This window comes from Rousettus aegyptiacus, unplaced genomic scaffold, assembly GCF_014176215.1.
Source record: "Rousettus aegyptiacus isolate mRouAeg1 unplaced genomic scaffold, mRouAeg1.p scaffold_m13_p_1, whole genome shotgun sequence".
In the NCBI taxonomy this organism is placed as follows: domain Eukaryota; kingdom Metazoa; phylum Chordata; class Mammalia; order Chiroptera; family Pteropodidae; genus Rousettus; species Rousettus aegyptiacus.
In genome coordinates this window covers 14,808,922-14,825,117 of record NW_023416284.1, presented here as the reverse complement: position 1 = coordinate 14,825,117, position 16,196 = coordinate 14,808,922, and the positions used below count along the sequence as shown (strand labels likewise).

Here is a 16,196-nt window from a genome sequence, read left to right as displayed (position 1 = left end):
CTTTCCTCTGGTCTTCTTTTCCCCTTCACTCTGACCCAGCCCGGTCTAGTCCCGACCCATGTCCACTGACCATTGTTGCTGGAGTCGGGGCACTTGACCTTCCTCCGGAACTGCTTCCGCTCATCATCCCGCATCTTCCTCTCGGCTCCCTGTGGTGGGGAAAGGGGAGGGCGTCATCGGGGTCTTGGGAGGGGCTGGCTGCTTTGCCTCTTAAATATGAGCCAGGCTCCTTGTGCTGCTTTCTTCCCAGAGTGAGACCAGGAAAACGGCAAGGTACCAGCCAGCCCAGCCCAACCCAGCCTGAGGGCACTAAAGACAGAACGGACGGACGGACAGACAGACAGAGAGAAGAAATGCAGTCAGAGGGAGAGGAGGAGAAGAAAGAGAAACATGAAAAAGAGAGATGAAAAGATACTTATAGAGATCTAGAAAGCGATCTTCAGGAGCAAGGCGAGATAGGGGTGCCGGGAAACGGAAGGATATACATAGAGAGACCAAGACAGACATGACAAAGCACAGAGAGACAGAGAGAGACTTCCAGGGGCCAGAGAGCGGGCACAGAGAGAGGCAGACTCTCCCAGAGTGGCTGGTCAGGATGCAGGGCGGGGGCCCGACCATCTCAGACCCCAGGCCCAGCAGAGGGTCTGACTGCCCTAGTCACCTTATCACAGAATATCTTGATCTGGCAGACGGCACGGTGCACCAGGTGCTCGGCGCCTGAGCCACAGTCATAGGTGTCAATCTGTAAGTTCAGGGGGACACCCTTCACCCCCTTCTGTGAGGAGAAGTCTGTGCTGAGGCAGTTGACACCGATGAACACCTGGGGACAGAGGGGGGAGCTGATGAAACAGCCGGCCGGGGTCTCCAGCCCTGCTGTCCCATGACGACCCCGTTCGTGGAGCCTACTGTGTTCCTGGTGAGCACCCCGGAAGGCAAGCATCACCTCTCTTTTACCAAAAGAGAAACCGATACTCAAAGAGGTGGCACAACTGTCCCAAGGAGACTCAGGGAATGGGTGGGGGAGCCAGGCTTTGTGCCCAGGTCTCCGCCAGTGGACGACGCAGCTCCCACTAGGTTGCCAAAGGTGGCCCGATTGTCAAGGCCCTGGAGGGAGAGTAAAGGTCTTTTAAGGGGCTTAAAATCCAGAGCCTCTTTTTTTCTGCAACTCGGCGCGAGAAGGTGGAGAAAAGCAACCCCTTTCTCCCAGCAGCTCCAGAAGCCCATTTTCCCGTGGGGCTTGGGCCACAGAGGGTGAGACATTGCCCTCTGCACCCCAACCACCAGCCCCAGCCATCGCTAGACCCGTTACCCCCATTTTACAGCCAAGGAAACAAAGGCTCTGAGCGGGCGTTTCCACGGGGAGTCAGGCAGAGTGGTAAGTGGAGGGAACCTGGCTCTGCCACTCACTAGGCATCTGGCTTTGGACAAGCGCTTTAACGTCACAGAGGCCTCAGTTTCCTTATCTGTAAAATGGGGACAGCTAAACCTATCTCTTGCAGCTGTGAAAGTACATGGACCCCCTAGTGGGCTTGGCGTATAGTGACTACTGGATACATCATAACTATTCTAAGTAGAACAGCTGGAATCTCAACCCAAAGCCTGTGCCTGACTGGGGGCGGCCTGGGGCGCATCCGAGCTGGGCATTCCCTGGAAAGCCCACCTGGTGACTGTCTATTTGCTGACTCCTCCATGGAGTGCCAGGGCCAGTCCCCACTCCAGGCTGGCCCCTTTTCTTTGGGACATTTCCTTTGGAAATGACCTTGACCTGAACGTGGGGGTGGGGCGTGGTGCCTGAGCAGACCCCCTTCCTCCTCTTCCCATGCCAGACATACCTCCCCCTCGGCCAGCTCAGCCCTAATGCAGCCCCCACCCAGCCCACACCTGAGAAAGACCCAAGCCTGGGGGCTTAAGAGGCTGTGAGAAAATCTCAACCGAAACCCACCTCTCCCTTCCCACGAAACTCTTTCCCCACCTTCCTGAACTGGAGGCCCCAGCTCCTCCTCTAGCCCCTGGCATCTGTTTGAATAATAATAATCCCTCCCTTTGTGTTTTCAGAGCCCCTCACCTCCATTTTCTCTAGCCCCCCTGGACGGGCCCCACGAGGCAGGCCCCGAGACAGGGATTAGCTCCCCAGCCTGTCCCGCCAGACTTGAGGGGGACCCAACACTGTCTGACAGGGTGAACCTGGCCCAGGGAGAGGAAGAGACAGGCCAAAGGTCACCCAGCCCCCAGCTCTCAGACTAGTGCCCTTTCCACGATGCCAGCTCTCCAAGCAGAAAACCAAGCCACGGAGCGACACAGAAGCACACGGCAAGTGCGAAGTTAGTCTTGAGTACTAAGCGGCTTAATTGCTCGTGTGAAAAAAAATTAGAGGCTCCATGTATCAGGCCTCCCAGATGGGTCTGGCACTGTGCCAGTCTCCGGCGTGCATGATCTCGTGGGATCTTCACCACAACCCTCGGGGACAGATTACTGTTCCCTTCCCAAGGGCTCCAGAAGCAAGGTCACTGGGATTTCAGCCCTCGTCTACCAGATTCCAAAGCATTTCTCCTGCAATGCTCTGCTCTGGCCTGCGAGTCAGGAAACCTGGCGTCATTGGCGGGTTGCTGCGTGACCTTGCACAAGGCTCAGTTTTTCTATCCGGTAAGGGGGTGGATTGGATTAATAGCAACAGCCAGCACTTATGTGCCAGGCTGTGTGCTACCTTTTTACTTATCTCACCTGATCTTCGCTTCATCCTAACGCTTGGTGCTGTGATTACACCCCCACTGTACAGCCGAGGCACTGGTCCAAAGTCATCGGCTTCAGAGCCTGTGCTGCCCCACACTCTCTATTCTGCCTCGTCCACTGGTGCCCTCAGTGGAGTAGCCGACACACTCCTAGGCGCAGGCCAGCCCTTGCCCCGGGACAGTCATGGCCCCAGCACTGACCTTGGCCTCCTCGTTGACATTCCACATGAAGGACAGTGCATTATAGGCCACCTCCTCGATGTGTTGCACAGTGTTGAAGTTCTCTTTGCAGTCAGCTGAAACCACAGGAGATAGGAAGAGTCAGGAGGGAAGGGATCTGGGGACTCCTGGGAGGAGGCATATTGGAGCTGTGTCCCATTCTTGGCAGGGATTTGCATACTCTCCCCAAGGACTACGCTTTAATCCAGGGGGGAAACTGGTTAATGTGTCTGCTTTCTAGGCTCAGCCTAGAAAGCAGATTTGCCCCAGACGGAATGTCTAACTTTGCCAATGAGGCCAGGGCCTGCCTCGTTTTGGGGTAGAGATTATACTTTTCATTGGGATTGTGGTTTAGGAGATCTCCCAGATAAAGCAGTAGTAGTAGTGGTAGTAATAGCAGGGATAGTAGTAGTAATAGCATTAGTAAAAATAGTGGTACCGGTACTACTAATACCGAACTAGTGAACTCCTAATACTGAGAAAATGGTAGTACTACCACCATGAAGAACAGTCAAACAAGGCAAGCCTCTAGCTAATCCTCACAAACAACGGTGCTATGAATATTCAGCTTACACATGAGGAAAATAAAGCTCGGAGAAGTTTGGTCACTTACCCGGGGTCACACAGCTAATAAAAGGCAGAGCAAGGAGTGGGGCTTAGCTTTGTCTGGCTCCCGAACCCAGGCTTCTAAACGCTGCTGTCCGCCCTGTCTGGCCTCTCCTATAGGTCACTGAATCATCCCTATCTGTATCACGCTCTCCAGTACACATTGCTCCAAGGCAGAAACGGCACCACAGGCAGACAGGGCAGCCGGCTTTGTTTCATTCGACAGTCGGGGAAACTGAGGCCCAGGAAGGCTAGGTGACATAGGCTCACAGACCAGGAAGCAAGTGAAGGAGCCAGAAACTGGAGACCAGAGAATGATCTAGGACAGGGCCTGGGACAGGGACAAGGCAGCACATACAGAGGGCCTTCCCCCTGACCCCTAGCTAACGGAGCAGCCCACGGGCGCCAGCTCCCAAAGCAGAACTGGCCATAGCTGGGCCTCGAGCCTTCCAAATCGCCACCCGCCATCACTGCTGTCTGATGCATCTGTGCCTCAGTCTGCTAAGCCCCCTGATGGGGACAAGCAGGGCAGTACCCCAGGGGCCTATTTATCACACAGCTGGGATTCCCCAAGGCCCTGTTTACCCCAAAGCAACACAGAAAAGTGGCCACTGCTTCCAGACGACAGATGCAAATCCCTGCGAACCCCACGCTGTTTGATCTGGAGCCTGGCTAGGCAGGCAGCGGGGGTCAGAACTAAGTCCCGCAGAGGTCAGAGGGGCCTGGGGAAAAGGGGCACAGCAAGAAAGGCCTGACCAGTGTGTGTATGTGTGGGGTGGGGAGGGGAGGGAGAGGGAGAGGCTGGGACGGGGGCCCTGGGCGGGCTCTCACCCACGTCGATGACCCGCTGCTTGGCAGTGGGTTGCCGAGAGTGCCAATGCTTCCAGAACCGCAGCTGCTCTGCCGGGACCTTGTCATTGTCGAAGACGACCATCACCACACTCTGCAAGCACAGAGGCTGCTGTTTCCCCAGCCTTGGGAAAGGCCCCCCGCTATCTGGGTCCTTTCCTTAGGCCTGGGTCCAGAGGCCCCTACCATTTTTGCCTCAGTTTCCCCCACTCCATGGCCATGGGCAGTTATCCATCAGAAGCCTCTCTCTCTGGGTCCCTGGCAGGCAGGGCTGGCCCAACCATCCTACCCCCTTCCCAAGCCGCTCCAGGGCCCCCACGCACCTTGACTTTGTTGGAGGACAAGGCAAGGCCTTTGCCGCCTGCCGGGGTCCGCAGGGTGACGGGGTAGAACTGGCCCTTGTTGAGGTAGGCCATGGGCGACTCGCCCGACTTGATGTGAATGGCTTTGGGGGAGCCCAGGGTGTACTCGAAGTCGCTGTGGGGAAGAGGGAGAGGACAGTGAGGCTGGACACCCAGGCAAAAGTATCCCAGAAGGCAGTGGGACAGGAGGCCTGAGGCTCTGCTGTGGACACGCGGTGTGACCTCGGGAAGCCACTCTACTCCCCCGGCCCTCAGTTTCCACACTCTTGGGGTTCTATTTAATGGCTTTGTTGAGCTACAATCCTGCTGTATAATAAATGATGGCAATCAGAGAGACCTCTGAGGGACGACAACGCCACAGGGGGAGACTAGGGGCAACGGGACCTTGGATTTCTAACAGGGGGCTGCGATCTGAACTCCCCAACACAGACCAGAAAAGGCGTGTGAAACTCATCCTCTTTATGTCTTTCCTTTTATACATCTTCATTTTCCTCTTTTCATTGGTCGTGCCTGCTCTGGGGACAGTGCGAGGCTCTGTCTGTAGCCCCCTGCCCACTGCTTAGGTAGCCAAGGGTTCACAGGGGCTGAGTTACCTCTTGGGGCTGGGATAGTCCTCTGGACATGGAGGTTCCGGGGATGTTTTCAGGATATCTGGGAAGAGCAGGGACTGCAGAGAAACACAATCCAAAGAGAATAAATGACTGTGCCTAGGCTGCTGGGGCCTCGGCCTAGGGTTGCTGCATGCAACTGTGCAGGTTGTGCAGTGCACAACCTGGACGACAGTACACGGCATCCCTGCCTCAGCGCCAGGATTCTCCTCTACGGACCTCAAAGCTCTGACCAGCTCTGACCGCCCCCCTCCACCCCGCCCCCACCACCCCACACACACTGTCTTTTCTCCTTCTGAACGTACATGCGCATATCCGGGGATGCTGTGAGGGGTGTGGGATGGGCCCTCACCTCCTGCGGGTCGTCTTTGAAGGTGCTGTCTGGCTGCCAACGCTGTGTGGGTGGCACCCCATGAATGCTCTCAAACAAGGAGTTGAGGGAGCCGTTATCATACACGTCGCTGGTGGGCAGCAGGTAGCTGTCCACGGAACCAGCTTCCAGCTTGCTGGGGCCTGCGGGGAGGGGCACTGCCTTGCCCGGGGAGGGCACGGTCCCCTCCAAGCTCGTCAGGTTACTACTCTTCTTGAGCACATCCGGGTACTCTGGGGTTGCAGACACGTTCTCTGTCAGGAATTTCATGAGGTGCGTGGGACTTTCGAGGGGGGTGAGGTCCATCTCATATTCCATGCCATGGTAGTACCTGGGGGCAGAGAGAGGAAGGCTGAGTGAGTGCTCCTCTTCTCTCCGAGGGGAGGGGGCCTCCGCTGGATTGCAGGGTGATCCTCACACTGGCACACGAACCTTTTCACCCGATGTCGCGTTTAGGCCCTCGCATGGGGCAAGATACGAGAGCAGGACGCTTGGGCACAGGGATGAGCAGGGAGGAAGGCGTCAAGAATGAAACCGAGCACAGGCTCCAGGTCGCTTCATCCCCTACAGTGCTCGGTCATTTTAAAAAAACTGGAAGTTCATTTGTTTCTCGGCTGGAGTCAAATGTTCCCACTTTAAAACAACTGCATTGCGTCATCCCTCGGGTGTGTGTGCGCGAGTGTGTATCTGTGAGTATAGTTAATGTATGTTGAGAAAAAGGCCTGGAAGGGTCTACCCCAAACTTTAAGGCAGGCAGAGGAATAAAATTATAGGACGTTTTACGTTTCTATAGAGTTTGAATATTTTACAAAGAGCGGGGATTACTTTTGTAATCAGAAAAGCTAACAGTATTTTTGAAAGTTTATTTGGAGAGCAGTCCCTATGTACCACACCCACTGGTCCCAGCAGCGGAGAGTCCCTGAGCCAGCCACAAGGGCCGCAAAGCCTGCCTTAGCCGTCTGGATTCTCAGGAAGGCAGAGAGGAGCCCAGGTGTCCCAGCAGAGGCCCTCGCAGTGGCAGAGATGGGAAAGGAGAATGTGGAGGAAGAGGACAATGTCCTTCCTGTGGCCAATTAGCCATGAGCATCGCCGGGGCTGCTTTCTACAAGGAAAGGAACATCACTGCCCAGAGGCAGCACTGGCAGGCAGAGGCCCAGAGAGCCAGGGGAAAGAAGTGTGGGAGCCCAGGTCTCCTGACCCAGGAGGCTGCAGGGAGGGGAGTTTTGGGAAAAGTTGCCTTCGGGGCTTCTCAACCACTATGGCTTTGAAGTTTTGTGGGCCCCTAAAAATACTGTAGGCCATAGGCACTGTGCCTTCTGTGCCCAGTGGCTAAGAAACTGGAGCTGGAGGTGGAGGTGGGGAAGGGCAGAGAGGCAGATTTGGTGGCGTGGGCAAGCCTCACCTCTTTCCTTGGTCGTTCCGGCCCCCGGTGCTGGAGGACAGTATCCGCTTCTCCTTGGGGCCCTGAGAGGAGAGGAAAGATGGGTTTACGCATGGCTCTTTGGTAAAATCTGACTGTTTAGGAACCTCGACCCCCTCCTGCGGACTTGGCCAGGCAGCGGAGCAAGCTTGGACACTGGGAGAAAGTTGGCAGGAGCTCTAGCGATCCTTCAGTCTGAGTCCCAGGTTAGAGAGTGGGAGAAGTACCCCAAGATTAGCAGTTAGGAATTACGGAATGTGGAGTCAGGCACGCTGGGTTTAAGTTCTAGCTTTACCACTTAAAGGTGCTTTGTGACTTTGGATAAATGACTGCACCTTCCGGAGACTCGGTGACTTTGTATTTCAAATGCGGGAATACGACAGCTACATGGACGCTGAATCTGGATTTCTTGGGTTCGATTCCTAGATTTGCCGCTTACTGGCTGTGTGACCTTGGGCAAGTCCCTTAACCTCTTTCTAACTCATTTATAACACAGAGATAATAACAGTAACACCAACCTCAGGGACCGATGTGAGTGCTTAGACTAGCATCTAGCACAGGGGAGCACTACCTAAATGTTACCTTTTGCGATCTTAGAATTATACTATTGTTGCATCTTAGAACATCCAGGTCATTTCTTCCTGAGGCTAATAAAGCCAGAACCTGATCTCCAACCCAGTCTAGTGACTCCAGCACCCAATGGGAGAATAGGAAGTGAAGCATCTGGCACAGGAAGAAACAGTAGGTGATCACCTTCAGGACTACACTGCCTAGAGCCACATTGCCACTGTGCCGCAGTTCTAGGTCTCAAGCTCCCACCCTGGTGCCCTTTCTGCACCGTTAGACCGTGTCCTTACTATCCATAGGGCTGCTCTGAATCCAGAGGGTGGGAAGGGACTGTGTCTCATCGGGACACTGTACGTCACTGCAGGTGTCACCTTCAGGACCTAACCCCACCATCTTGGCCCTGGGAATGGCTTCTTACCTAGGAAAGATGGTGCTGGATTTTATTTTATGGTCCCACCTTAAGCTGTAAATCCTAGGCTGGTATTTAAACCAGGATTTTTAAACTAGAATTCAGGCTCCCACCACGTCCCCAAGCTGAGGCAGCCAATTCAAATTTCTTTTCCATCAGCCTGAGCCAAATGCTATCAGATCTATCGGGTCTGCTGGCGAGGAGGTTAGGGAAGGTAACCAACTGCTCTACTCCAGGATGAGAACTGAAGCCCCTGAAAGGATCTAAGGGGCAGGGGCAGGAAGTAGATGACAGGTTGTGGTGTTGCTGTGATGGGGTGAGTGTGGCAGAGACATTGATCCATTCAATCCACATGTTTGTTATGAGCACTGCGTGGCAGGCAGCCTGGGTGCCGGGGACTCAGTAATGATCGTGACATGGTTTCCACCCACCAGGAGCTCAGTCTCATGGGGGAGATGGAGAAATAAAGGCACAAATAGCAAGTTTCTAAAGACAGAGTTGACGACGATGATGGCAGTTACTGAGGGTGCCCCGAGGAGCCATAGAATGGGAGACCCAAGACAGCCTACTCCCGCCTCAGTGAACGGATGAGGGTGACATTGAAGCTGAAGCCCAAAGCTGAGAGTAGGGTTTGGCCTGGGGAACAGCAGGTGCAAAAGCCCCGCGACGAGAATGAACACGGTGGGCTGGGAGTGGCTAGGATGGGCTGCGGAGCCATGCAGCCTTGAAAGCGAAGACACGCATTCGGTCAGAGGGGGGCCTGCCCGGAGGTGGCAAACGTACCATGTAGTAATCGTAGAGGAAGCTCAGGGCTGCGACACTGTCATCGTCCCCGTTGACTCTCATCATGGCCTTCGTGGCAGCTGTCAAGGGGTTTTCCAGGTAGGTCTTCCAGGCCTCGTCCTCACTAGTGTAGGGGAACTTCTGGAAGTTGACTGAGTCATTCCTGAGTAGCCTCACAGACCTGAAACTGGAAGGCAAGCAAGGAGGGTCAATGTCAGGCTGTCCCAGGGAAAAGTCCGTGAATGGCCAGGCCCAGGCCAATGCCCAGGAATTCAGAGAGTAACCAGCCTTGAACACTTGAAACTGCTTCTTCTAGCGCCTTGAGCCAGCAGCTTGGGAGCAGCGGAATGCACCCAAACTCTGGAGCCAGATGCTTTGGGTCAATACCGAAAGTGGCCGTGGAGAAGCTGAGGAACTGGGACCTCATTTCCCTCATCCACAGCATGAGAACCACAATCTCAACCTTGCGAGGATTCAGAGAGGATTCGATAAAATCCTTCCATAGTACAGACATCTTCAAGGGGAATTAGTGGAACAAGGATGGGAAATAACAATGACAAACACAAAGAATAAAATCCCCAGACAACCCGGCGTGAGTTTTTCTGAAGTTTTCCTCAAGACCGTGAAAGACATAGAAAGTTGGAGATCATTTTGAGTCAGGGAGAGAGGCACAGAGTTGGCCAAGGGAGAAGGCAGGGCGAGGAAACCCCTGGGTGGAACCTGGTCCTGGGAAATAGCATTGCAGACCAACGTGGGTCGCAGAGTGCCCGAGCAGCTGCTCAGACGCCAGGAACTGGAGTGGAATGCTACCAAGGCAAGCAGGAACTGGGCCCTGTGCTGAGAACCTGGACAAACTCAAGGCGACTGGCCCAAGGCACATGGGCTCAAAGGAAAGAGATGAGGAAAGGCTTTTTTTTGGAGGAGGCAACCGTTTCAGTTGGGGACACTCAGCATTGAGGATTATATCACTCAGAAATGTTTGGCGGGTGGTGGACAGGGATAGGGGCATAATACAGTATAATAATGACAATGATAAAAATAATACCTAATCTTTTTAGAGCACTAACCATGTTTTAGACACTGAGCGAAGCACTTTTCATGGACTGTCTCATTTAATCCTCATAACAACCTTATAAGGCAGATACTACAATTATTCCTATTTTACAGGTGAGGAAACTGGAGCTCAGAGAAGTTAAAGCAGTTGCCCGAGCTCCAGGCCCAGAGGGGGTTCAGGCTCCATCCGGATGACGCTGCAATACAGAACAGTGTTCTCAGGCTTTAAGCTGCAGCAGAATGACCTGGAAGGCTTGTTAAAACACAGATCTCTGGGTGCCACACTTAGAGTTTCTGATTCACTAGGTTTGGGGTGGCTGAGAATTTGCATTTCTAACAAGTTCCCTGGTGATGCTGATGCTGGTAGTCTGGGGACCACACCTCGAGAACCGCTTGTCTAGACCATACTCTTATTTGTGAGCCCAGGCACAGAGGTGGGAAAGTTCTGAGCAAAGAGTATATGAAGGATGGTGGTAAGTGGGAAGATGGGGAGGGTCAAGCTGGGAAAAGAGCCCTAGGGATGACGTGGGCACTTGGTACCCAGATGCCCTCTTTTCCAGGTGAACCTGACCGACTCACTCAGGTTAGGAACATGAGAACAATGCTGGCTGCCATTTACCGAATATGAATGAACGCTCTCCATTCATTACCTCTGCTCCTTCCAAGAACACTACCAGGTAAGGACATTTGCTTCATTTTATAGATGAAGAAACCTGAGACTTGGAGAGGATAAGAAAATGCTCAGGAGGACCGAGCTAGTCCATGACACAACCCGGATTTAATTCCAAGCTTGTCTAGTACCAAAGCCGCATACTTCCCACTTTACTGTGATTCAGAAAGACAATCCTCACCACAGCAGGAAAACGCATTAGTGGTAGAACTTCGGGAGCTGTGGCAGACTGGGCAGTGGGCAAATCATGTCACAGGAAGTGCCTTCCTGCTGCCCCCGCAGCTCAGGCCTACCTTCTCAGACACAGGTGGGAGCAGCAGCCAGGACACACCCAGGCAGCCATGGGCGGCAGCTCTCCCAGCGGCTTCATCCAGGGCATAGTGTCTCCCTTCCCACTGGGCCCCAGAGTTCGGGGCACTGGGCTCTGGGAGGCAGGGAGGGAGAGGGAGCTGTCACACAGAAAAGAGAAATGACAGAAACCTTCCTGCTCCAGGGGCACGGAGAGGGGAGGGAGGCACACCTCGAGTTTCTGCTGCAATAAATCAAGGGCTTCAAGACGGAGAGAGGAGAAGAGGCCCCTCCTAGGTGCCTCCTGGGCCTGGGGTTAGAGGAACTTACAGAGCAAACCCAGGGTGGCTGTCCCCACCCCTCCCAGCCCCAGGCGAAAGGACACTCCCAAACTAAGGGGGCATGAGAGAAACTGGGAAAAGCCTGGGGTAGACCCCACCTGCTCGGTCAGCTGGGACTCCCAGTGCTTAGCAGTGCTCCTCGTTGGCAAAATGAGTCTAATAAAAGCACCCATCATGTAGGATTGTAAGGACTGACTGCATCGCATGAAAAATGCTTAGAATTGTCCCTGGCACGTAACAAGTGCTTAATACATGTGAGCCGTGTTTATGCTCCAAGCCTGGCTTGGAGCCAGACATCAAGGGGTTACGAAGTGGTACAAGACATGGTCACCTTGCAAGTCAGTGGCAGGTCTGTGCCTAGAGCCCCATTTTGCTGACCATTGTCAGCTTTGATGAGCTATCAGTTGTCCTGCTTTATTTAAAAATTAAATTTTAGGAGATATCGAAAAAGTCACATCAAAAACAAAAGAACAGACAGTTTGCTGTTCGCCTGGAACACTTTTCTGGGCTTCGAGGGTCCCCAGTTCTCTGTGTTCGAATCCCGAAGTCTGATTCCTTGCTGCCCAGCAGCTGCCACGTCTCAAGCATTTACCATAAGCAGCCAGCGTGCCAACTGTTGTCCTGCGTCATCTCGTCTGCTCTACACAATAGCTCTGAAATGTTGGTATTAGGGAAACAGAGACCTGAGCACGTAATATTACGAATCAGGTAATAGGCCATTCAGCTAGTAAGTGGTGGAGGTTAATGCGAACCTGGCCCTGCTGGACTTCAAGATGCAGTGCTTAGCCCCACACTGGTCTCCTCTCTAGATGTCTTTCCTAATCTGGAAATTCCCGTCCTCTGGAATACATCGAACCAACCCTCTGCTGCAAGACGAGGGGAGGTTTCCCACCCACACAAGGCAGGAGGGACTGAATGAGAAGCCAAGATGACTGAAAGAGTTTCTGGCCGGGAACCGGGAGCTATGTAGTGTCCTGGTCCCAATGCCTGCTCACGCTGCCAACCAACTTTATGTTCCAAGACTAAGCACTGGCTTTTAGAAAATCTTGACCATGGATAAAGTTACCATTGACTTAGGTGCCAAATCCTGAAATCCAAGAACTTTTGGCTCCCCGTTCTCTTAAGGATTGGAGTTGAGGGTTGAGGGCTCAGTGGGTTAGAGATATGGAAAGGGTTCCAAGAAGGAGTGAGCCCTACTCATGGGTGCCACAGCCAGAACAAAGAGGGGAAACCAGGCGACTCCCACCCTATGTGGGCATCTTCGCCGGGGCCTCCACAAGCTCTCTGTTGGTGGCCCCGTCCCAGGCGGACATGCTCAGCCATCAGAAGGTAAAGGCGTAAGGGGTGGAGGAGACAGGAGGACACCTGGCCCTGGGCGACCTTCTTGACGTCACCTCTCCACCAGGGCACAGCACAGAAGAACCTACAGCACCACGACAGGAAGTAGCACCAGAGCCATCGCCTGACAGACCCGAGTAACCGTGCGTCCTTGCGTAAGGCACTGAGCTCCTTTGAGCCTATTTTTTCATCTGTTAAATGAGTCTATTGAGTCTCTTCTGTGTGCCAGTCAGGCACTGGGGAATCAGCCAAGAACGAGACAGATAAAGCTCTGCTCCCACGGAACTTACAGTCTAATTGGGGAAGACAGACCATAACAAGTAGGTAAATAAGTTAATTTTAGTCAGTGATAAGTGCTGTGAAGAAAATTAGAACACAGTCATGTGATGGAGTCACCAGGACTGGCTACTTTAGAGCGGGGCTTAATTTCACGGGTCGTTAGGGGAATTATGTACATTAATGTAGGAAATGTGCTTAGCCTAGAGCCTCCCAGAGAATAATTGCTCAGTAAATAATAGCCATCATCACCATCATCATCATCATCATAACCATCATCATCTCAGAATCCCCAAATGAGAGTAAAGGGGAGACTCTGCCTGAGGTTCTTAAATTAACATCCTCCCCAAGTCTCCTGTCCGTGACTAGGTTCTGTGTGAAAAACAAAAGAGACATGTAATAACCCCTTGCCTTGACTTTCACATTCATCATCTTGTGGAGCCTCCCAACATACACGATGTGTTATTATCTCGACTTTACAGACCAGGAAATAAACAACAGAGACGTTAGGTGACTTGTTCCAGGAGACTGACCAATGAGTTACGACGATCTGGCCTGGTAACTCACTCTGGGTCTAGTCACTTTCCCACAAAATCACGAGTTTCCAAGAAGGGATGTAGAAGAGAGGAAAAACATCGATAAATCTGGGTAGCATCCACCCCTCATTTTAACAAATATTTATCAAGTTCCTACTACGTGCCAGGCCTCATCCTACGTGAACGAGACACATAAAGCCATTTCTGCTGTCAAATAGTGGCATTTTAGCAGAAGCAAGACAGACGCGACCATGAAAACAGACCAACAGCTGATATCTGACAGGGAAAGAAAGCCGTGAAGGAAAAGAAGTAGGGAGACTTCTGACTCCCTGAACTCTGAGGAGTGACTGGACGTCAGTTGCGAAACAGGCAAGAGTGGGACAGGGGACATAAAGGTGGGTGGCGGGGACCTTGGACCTTCCAGATGAGAGGGAAGCCCAGATCAGAGGCCTAGACCCGGGACGGCTCTTAGAGCTTGTCCGCCTACTGTGTGCCAGATGTGAGCCAGGTGCTTTACATATGTTGTCTTGTTTCAAGGAAGGCCGGCCCACTGAGCAGGAAATCAAATCCAAGATTTGATAATCCCTCACATTTGCATAGCGTGTTTTATTTTTCAACATGCTTCTCATACATTTGTCATCACCTCCGATCCTGCAACACCCCTGTAAGTTAGGGAGGGAAGGTATGACTATCCCCATTTGATTGCAGGAAAAACTGAACTACAGAGAGGGCCACCGTCTTGCTTAAGGCCACCCAGCTGGTATCTCATAGCATCAAGCCTGGAACAGAGGTCTCCAGCTTCCGGCATCAAGAACCTTCACAAGGCTGCTTCCTCAGAGCCTCCCTGGTCTGGCTTCTTCTCTGGGAGAGAGTTGGATACAAGATCAAAGAGACAGGAGCTTGGGCATCTACCTGATAGGTCTCACTTCCCGAGGCCCCCTGTCCCTACCCTGTGATCGAGGTGTGCAAACTGCCCAGGCAGGGACTCTCATGTGGGTAGGGCCCTTCCCCAGCAGTTCACTCTGGGCTCATAGCACGGGAGGGCGTGGCACCAGTTGCTCCATGCCCGGTCGGACTCCTAGCCTCCTGACTCCAACACGCATCATTCTAGACATCGGGATGGGAGGAAGCCTAGAGTGATAAAGTGGAGTTTCATCCCAACAGGTCCCTTTGGACTCTAAATGCCCACTGCCTTCTGGCTGAGACACTTAAAACTCCCAATGCGACTAAGTAAATGTGTCTCAGCCCTTAGTTGAAGGCTTTCGGTTTCTTTCCTTTTGTTAGAATCCTAGCTATTTAGGGGCTAAGAGACCTTAGAAATCTCCTCTCAGAGAAGTGTGACTTGCCTAAGGACAGACAGCATATAACAGGATTGGGACTCACTGTCTCTTAGCTTCCTATCTAGTACTTAGTTCAATCACAGCCCTATCTCAAAGGCATCTCAGTGATTCAGAGACAGAAAAATAAGGACTCTTAATTTTGCAGATGAGGGAAGAGAATTCACCATCAAGGGGGCAGCCTCAAGCCCCAGCAAAGGAGGTGCCTATCACAGGGCGGATCCAGCAAGCTGGGTCCCACTGTTCTCTAGCCTGAGGAGGGAGAGTTCCAGGGGCCGCCTCAGCTGGGTGTCGACACCCAGATACACCCAATGACTTGCCAAACCCTGTCGTGAGCCACCCAGCCTCATTAGTAGTGATCAATCACGCTCGCCAGTTAGTTACCCAGAGGGAGGCCCTGCCACAATGCTCACGGAGGATTCATTTTTCAGTCAGCCCCATGCAGGGTGTTCCCATCTGGTTTCTGGATGCACAGGTTGTGAAATGTGCCTTGTCACGTGCTGGAGGCTCATTTGGGGGCTTCAGTGGGGAAACGTAGGAGCAGAGGGGATGGCTATCCAGCGACTCCAGTTTGAATGAGGGGGAATGAACTCATGGTTATGGGATGGGCCCAAGAGCGACACAGCTCTGCTACTTTAGCTGTGTGACTTTGTGCAGCTTGATCTTTTTTTGCCTCAGTTTTTTTTTTCCCTACCTGTAAAATGGGGGAAGTTGGGAGTACTAACCTCACAGAATTATTATGACAACTACTGTTCTTTGAGGGCTTACAGGTGCCAGGTGCTGGCTCAACGATTTCTAGTCATTGTTTTATTTAATCTTCACAACAACTCTATGAGGTATTACTGTCAGAAAATGCAATGAGATAATGCAGTAAGGTAATCAGCATAGTGCTAGCACATAATAACGTGAACTATTATTATTATTACTAATACTCATTTTGTGGGGTTAGCCCCCAGGAAATTGCATGAAAACTCACAGCCTCACTTTCTCCCATCTGTAAATAGGACGTCTCTTCCTAGGCAGGAGACCCAATGCTTGGAGATTCCCAGATAAGAGGGCCAAGCACTGCCAGCTTCGTCATCACTGGGATCCAGGTGGGCAAGTTGAGGGCAGTCAGGCTCCAGCCGATGTTTTTAGTTGCATGTAAATTAATTATGTGCCATTTTCTAATTATACCAGAAACTCACTTTCCCTTGAAAATCACTTTTTTTTTCCCCCTATGGGAATTTTTCTTTCATGCTCTATTCTCCTCTTGGTTTCCTGTCAAATTATTTTTTTCTCTATTGTTTAATTAAGCTGCGAAAGAAGCTGAAACCCACCTCTAAACCCAGCATGCCATATCCATATCCTTTCATTCGTTCACTCACTGATTCACCCCACAAACACTCACTGAGGGTCACTGTACAACGGGGGCTGTGCTGGGTACTAGGACACA

General features: G+C 52.4%; 1 protein-coding gene across 1 annotated transcript in view; it reads right to left on the bottom strand.

The window, feature by feature from the left end:
- Nucleotides 1-16,196, bottom strand: part of GRHL3 (grainyhead like transcription factor 3) — a 32,398-nt gene that overhangs the window by 11,571 nt on the left and 4,631 nt on the right. Inside the window, exons 2-10 of the mRNA XM_016126756.2 lie at nt 8,923-9,109; nt 7,146-7,207; nt 5,726-6,074; nt 5,359-5,432; nt 4,727-4,880; nt 4,386-4,497; nt 2,931-3,025; nt 662-820; nt 71-149 (exon numbers count right to left, since the gene is read on the bottom strand). Of these exons, the coding sequence (XP_015982242.1) occupies nt 71-149; nt 662-820; nt 2,931-3,025; nt 4,386-4,497; nt 4,727-4,880; nt 5,359-5,432; nt 5,726-6,074; nt 7,146-7,207; nt 8,923-9,109 (1,271 nt within the window). The remainder of the gene's footprint in view (nt 1-70; nt 150-661; nt 821-2,930; nt 3,026-4,385; nt 4,498-4,726; nt 4,881-5,358; nt 5,433-5,725; nt 6,075-7,145; nt 7,208-8,922; nt 9,110-16,196) is intronic.